Genomic DNA, 6,501 nt, shown 5'->3' on the forward strand with positions numbered 1-6,501 from the left:
ATGGACATACTCTGCTCTCCTCCATTTTAAGTCCTCCAGGTGGCTCTTACTTTGGTTTGTGGCACCTCCAACACACACACTGCAGTAGAAAAATACTTGTGCTGTGTCAGTGGCTTGTGGCTGTTTCCAGCACAGCTCGGTGTGACCAGCCCCACAACCCACCAACCCCCATTCCTCCACAAATGAGAAACACTATACACGTATAACTGGTTGAAACCATTTTACTATATGCAAGGTTACATAATAACTACACATCACTTCTTAAATGTAGAGACGTTCATACACCGACTTGCACAGTCTAGTCTTATGCATGTTTTTATTTAGTCAATGAAACTGCACTGTTACAATGTTTCAACCTCTTAATGAAAGACAAACGATCACGTTTAATATGTCTACTTGAACAGGATGTGCAGGTGAGGTCTTTTAGTTACCCTTGGGCTCTGCACAGGCACCTCAACAAACTACTAATAAATAAAGGAATGAAATAAGATTACAGATACATTTTATGCCATAGATCCTCTTTTGCAGAAGAAAAATTTATATTTTTCACTGGAAGCAGATCACACCAAATATTTTCTGCATTTTTCTTTTGGCTGAAAATGGTGAGAGTTTGTTGTCAAAGTAATTAAACCAGAAAGTCTTGTGTGTCTGCTGATCGTTATTGTTAATCATCAGAATCAACAACTAACTGTATAATATATAATTTCTTTCTCGATTGTTAATATTTAACAACACAACCTTCATAAGCATATGAGCATATGATATACATGGAAGCATTTAGTTTTCTTTCTAAGTTGTACAAATTGGGTCAGAAAAAAAGGACATCTTAGATATCAATATTCCAGAGCCTCAGAGAAAGAGTGTGGTGATGGCTGAGGATACCAGCAAGAGGAGGACACTGGAAGCAGTGGGCATGGCACTGTTGCACAAATCCCCTTCACAGCATTTGATGGGGCCAACACATAAAACACTGTTTTGGCAGCCTTTGGTGACGACACCTGCAAGACATGATAAAAAACAACAACAAGGCCGCCAAGCATCCAGATCAGCAATATATCAACTCGTTTGATAGATTTGAGATCCTCAATATTAACTATAAATACTTCTGGTGTGGAAGAACAACTTACCGACATTAAGGGAGAAACAACGGTTCAGGATGTCAGGACAAGTTGAGGTCTGTGTGCAGGACCCTGCGCTGGTGGATGTACATGTGTAGCATCTCAGGCCACATGCTATGCAGAAATACAGAACACTGTCATAGTTTAATACAAGTTTAAGTAAGTTTAAGTTTATGATTCCCACATCCCATGTTCCCACGCATGTGATGTTTCCTGCTGAAAGAAGACACTCATCACAAGTCTCTGGTACTCCCCTCTGAAACCACAGAACATTTTGAGAAAGTAACAACTGAGAAAAAATATATGCTGCCAAATATATAAATCCTAATTAAAAATAAAAACTGGATAAAAGACATTATACTACAAAGTGGATGCCTTGTAAATCGTATTTTTTTTAAATCCTACAAGAGTAAAACAATATTTCCAACCTTTCATTATTCAAAATAAATATTTTTCAATTCATTCATTTGATTAAAATAACATGATCACACTACTCAACCCCCCCCCCCTTTTCAGGATCAACAATAACCTTTACACATCAATAACTTTAATTTATTTGTTACATTGTAGAGCCAAAGCACATGAATCAGAAGCTGATCTTACCTGCAGACAGAGTCACCAACAGGACCAGAGCGCCATAGAGCTGCATTGTGAATGGAAAGAAAACTTTTATTCAACCCTGTGAGAGGAGAATTAGAGGGAAGATGTGAAGTCTTCCTTGGCCTGCCTTTTATAGGCCAGTTCAAACCTTTACAGTGTCATTTCCTCATAAAGTCTCCTCCCAACTGAACAGTGAAATGAGATTTTGATAACTCTTAACTGCATTATTTGTGGGTTTAGAGGTTACACTGCAAAAATGCATGTTCAGGACTTGAACATCCAACCTGTGGGAGCCAAGAGGTGAGTAAATCAGAGTAACAAGTGGATCTGTCCTGTTCTGGGAAAGTTTACACTCCTACAGCGTGAGACAAACCTGCATATGATCGTTATGTTTGCCTCATGGATTAGTCCTCTTCCTAAAAAACTTTTGTGTAGTGAAGGTGACTGTTTGAAAATATGAACATTAAAGTATAATAAACACTGTAACACTAGAAACCTCTTATAGTCTGGGTCAATTTGATCACTATAAGCTGTTGATTATTATAACCATTCTTTTTCTATATTTATCATGCAGATTACCATCTTATTAACATTTGTATTTTTATTATGAATATAAACTAATGAAACTGTGAGATTGTGAGAGAACTGGAGAATGTTGAATGGGTGTGGTGCAGCTGATATATATATATATATGTCTGTTTAAAATAAGTGAAATAGCTCATTGAAGATGGAGAAGTAGAAAACAAGAAAGAAGGCTATAAATATATACAGGAAATTCTGTGATGCAACTTTTTTTAGGCTGCTATATACTGTATAATAAACAGGTACATCTAAAAAAAAAAGAATATCATGAAAAAGTTCATTTTCTTCAATAATTTAATTGAAAAAGTGAAACTTTCATATTACACATTAAGTGAAATATTTTAAGCCTTTTTTTCTTTTAATCTAGATGATTACAGCTCATGGAAATAAAAACTCCTGTATCTCAAAGTTTATTAGAATATTTATTTTAGAATAAAGAATTTATAATACAGAAATGTCAACCAGAGAAGAGCTTTCTTGATTTGATTTTTGCACATTTGCAAATGACTCACTTATTTCAATAATCCTCTTTGTATGGCAAATGAAACAAGTGGTGGTATGATCTGTGTGATAGGGCCGTCTGAAGCAGAGTTTCCTCCCCGAAATGCCTGCGTCATCATACCTGCTGTCTTAGTAGATTGTCCAAGGTACAAGGTTGTTTATTAGGTATAATGACTAATAACAACCCGTTCTCACTCCCAAGTCGTCACATATGACGAATGATCAAGAGCCAAGGCTGCATAATGATACGAAATTAGTAGTTCCTTCATGCTACACATACAACAAATAACTAAGTGTAGGCCTATATTAAAATATGGTAACATACAAAATAAAATAAAAAAATAAAAACAGTTGTCAACCTGAGAAGCGCTTAAATCATTAAATCATAAAGGATAATTAACTCCAAACACCTGCAGAGGTTTCAGCCTTTAATCTCTCAGTGTTTCTGGTGCGACACAATCATTTTTTAGATGCACCCATTATACATTAATACACTCATTAAAGGACATACATGTGGGTTCTGTAAACACAGCCTACTTTTATCCTTTACTAGCCTATTTGCATCGATTAACCTTGTGATTTTTTTGCATGTTTGCAAATGACTCACTTATTTCACTGGTCCACTTTGTATGGGAAATGCAAACAAGTGGTGGTATGATCTGTGTGACAGGGCCATCTGAAGCAGAGTTTCCTCCTCGAAATACCTGCATCCTAACAGATTTTCATATGCTGGGCGCGGTTGCCCTCAAAAGTCTGTTGATGCGGTGCAGACCCACAGACACATGACCCTGATTGTGCTCAATAATATTGCCTACAATATTTGAGTGAAAATTTGGAGGGGTTTGTTTTCTTTTTATCCGCTGACATTTCGACCACATGGCTTTTGTTTACAATCCAATAGGCTTTCAGCCTTTAGGCCTAAGTAAACATAATAAAAATTAAACAACACAAAAGACTAGCTGTTGTAACAAATCCAACAAACAATGAACCAGCACTGAGTAAAGGGAGCAAACCACTTAAATACAACAGGAGGGGAGAACATAATGACTCACAGGTGAAACTACTAGACAATCAGTGAGGACACAACCACGGCAAGTCAACTAGTACCCTAGTTAGAAGTAAAACAGGAAACATGAAGTACAGAACAAAATCAAACCTGAACCGTGACATTTCCCTTGCCATCAGATAGCAGATTCCTTCAGAAATACATTTTCTAACCCATATAACCTCCATATTACTATCAGTGCAATTCAGATGCACACTGTATAAAGGTCCTCAGTTCCACTTGCCATCATGTGAAGCAACCAAAATTTCTGTGGAAGCGGTGTGTCTCATTTGCCTAGTGTAGTACTACAATTCGGCATTAGTTTGAAGTCTCTGCGTCACATGACTTGGACGCTATTGAAATAAATAATGATTTTCCCATAACACTGTTTTCACAATTTGAATTTATTGATGGTCCCTAAGCTAACCCCCGTTGGTTAAAAGTGAGCCATCAGAGGTGAGCTAACCGCACTTATACAACCGTCACTGGGTGAACTGACTAAAAAGCCGTCACTGGATCCTGGGTGAATGTCTGTCGAATATCCAACTTAAAACTAACTTCACCGCGGTTTGTTTAATGTAAATAATAGTAGGCTACGTACTAATTACAATGCCACAGATGCATGATTTTACTGCATGGGAGCTCTGACCCTCCTTATGGGAGCTGAGCTCCCACTGGCTCCCACGTAACTCGAACCTGGCAGTACTTGAACTTCACTCTTTTCAGGTTCAACAGTAACTTAAATAAAAAAACATTTATAACTTTAATTTCTTTGTGTTACATTGTAGAGCCAAAGCCCATGAATCAGAAGCTGATCTTACCTGCAGACAGAGTCACCAACAGGACCAGAGCTCCATGTGAATGAAAATAATTTTTTTTCAACCCTGCAGAGGAGAATTACAGAGATGTGAACTCTTCACTAGCCTGCCTTTTATAGGTCAACATCTCAGTTCAAACCTGACAGTTTCATTTCCTCATAAAGTCTCCTTCCATCTGAATGTGGAAATGATTGTTACAGCAACATGTGACATTCCGCAACCACTGACATTTTGTTGTTCATCTAGTTTAACTTAATCTGCCTGAAATACATGTGAGTGGTTATATTCCAAATTACCTAGTAGAAACCTAGCATTATTTAAAAAAGGCTAAGGGCATGTCATTATCACATATATACATATCACACATAACATCCAACCTGTGGCAGCCACAAGGTGAATAAATCAGAGTAACGAGTGGATCTGTCCTGTTCTTATTTGATGTGAGAAAGCCTACAGCTTCAGACAAACCTCCATAGGTTAGATCAGGGGCTTAGGAGCGACTTTGAACCTGGGGAGAATGACGACAACATACCATAAAAACCATGGAACAGCTGCTAGTTAATGTAGCCACATTACAAATGTATTTAGTTATACTGATGTTACACTTGATGTAGCTGTCTGTGATATTTCCTGTGTCTCACTTGGCCCTGACTCTCCCTGCAACAAATGTTTGTGAACACAGAACTGTCTTCAGTGCAAACTCTGATGACATGCCGTTGGAATATCAAAGTCTTTTTACTACGTGAGTTTTAGAATTTACTGTCTAGTTGCTATCCATACAACTCACAAGCTCGTCCTCCTCAGTTTTTATACTCCTGCTCCTGTGACCTCTGTCCTCTTCCTCTTAAAATACTGCAGGTTGCTCATCTCTGTGAACATTTTGATTACTTTTAAATTGTTTATGGACACATAGCAGAGACACAGACACACAAGCACAAGTTTTTAAGGTCAAGGATAGTCACATACAGAGGCAAAAGAGTGGCCCAGGAGTTTGTCCCTGGTCTACCCGCTCTCCAGACAAAGCATTTGTTGTGGCCTCTGGGTCTTTAGAGACATTTATTCCTGCATTCTTGAGAATTTTATGCAGGTAGAGTACATAACTAAATGAGCCATTAAAATACATTTTCAAAACTAGAAACACCTCTCTAACTTTCCTAAAGTAAAGTAATCACTTCAGCTGAGACCTTGAGTCCATAACTAAATAAGCCATATCATCATCAATCTTACCATAAACTGGTGCTTTGGACTGTGGTTCTGTTCTGTTCTTGCCCTCATCTCTGCTCTCTGTCTCATGTTCACCATGACAGCACAAGTACAGGTGCCGCTGGTCAGTGGCAGGTAGAGTACTCAAAATCTTTACTCAAAGAAAAAACAGCTGCAACATGGTCATTTGAATGCAGTTTGCTTTGCTGGTTGATTATCTTTTGCAATTTCAGTTTAATAAAATTATTTTCCTTTTTAAATCTCCATGAAGGTGTTGATAAGATCACTTTAAAATATCAGCTTGCTGCCCAGTCGACTATTGTTGCTTGTATATTTTATTATGGACATGTAGCCAACCAAACCACTTCCTTTGCAGTAGCACAGGCAACCAAAACAATTTGATTATTCCTAAAGCATCTAAATAATCTTTACAACGCAAAGAATCATTGCGGCAGTAACACTGAGCAGCTCGTTGTTGAAGCAGGTAAACCTACATACAGAGGAAGCTGTGCGTCATGCGTAAAGCCCAACAGGACTGTTTTATCCACCATATTTTCTCTCTCTGTGCATCTCAAAAATAATTGTTTCCTGAATAAATAACAGCTGCTGGCTGCTGAGTACAGTACAGGAATTT

The 6,501-nt window shown here is 37.9% G+C and overlaps 1 protein-coding gene across 1 annotated transcript; it reads right to left on the reverse strand.

Moving 5' to 3' along the window:
• Positions 1-203: 203 nt before the first annotated feature.
• LOC119891141 (lymphocyte antigen 6G-like) lies at positions 204-2,301 on the reverse strand. Its single transcript, XM_038702483.1, has 3 exons — positions 1,722-2,301; positions 1,128-1,232; positions 204-998 (listed from the first exon to the last, which is right to left on the reverse strand). Exons 1-3 carry the CDS (start codon positions 1,765-1,767, stop codon positions 850-852), a joined length of 300 nt encoding a protein of 99 aa, XP_038558411.1. The 5' UTR covers positions 1,768-2,301; the 3' UTR covers positions 204-849.
• Between the last annotated feature and the right edge of the window lie 4,200 nt (positions 2,302-6,501).

Source organism: Micropterus salmoides, unplaced genomic scaffold (assembly GCF_014851395.1).
Source record: "Micropterus salmoides isolate LMB-PRFRI ecotype aquatic unplaced genomic scaffold, ASM1485139v1 Ms_hic_scaffold_7, whole genome shotgun sequence".
NCBI classification, from domain to species: domain Eukaryota; kingdom Metazoa; phylum Chordata; class Actinopteri; order Centrarchiformes; family Centrarchidae; genus Micropterus; species Micropterus salmoides.

Bases quoted from the DNA above. Each gene is read 5' to 3' on its own strand.
- LOC119891141 (XM_038702483.1), bottom strand. From the start codon at position 1,767: ATGCAGCTCTATGGCGCTCTGGTCCTGTTGGTGACTCTGTCTGCAG. The intron at 1,233-1,721 runs GTAAGATCAGCT...ATTTCTGCATAG, and splicing joins GTTGGTGACTCTGTCTGCAG to CATGTGGCCTGAGATGCTAC. The intron at 999-1,127 runs GTAAGTTGTTCT...CATGTCTTGCAG, and splicing joins TTGTTTCTCCCTTAATGTCG to GTGTCGTCACCAAAGGCTGC.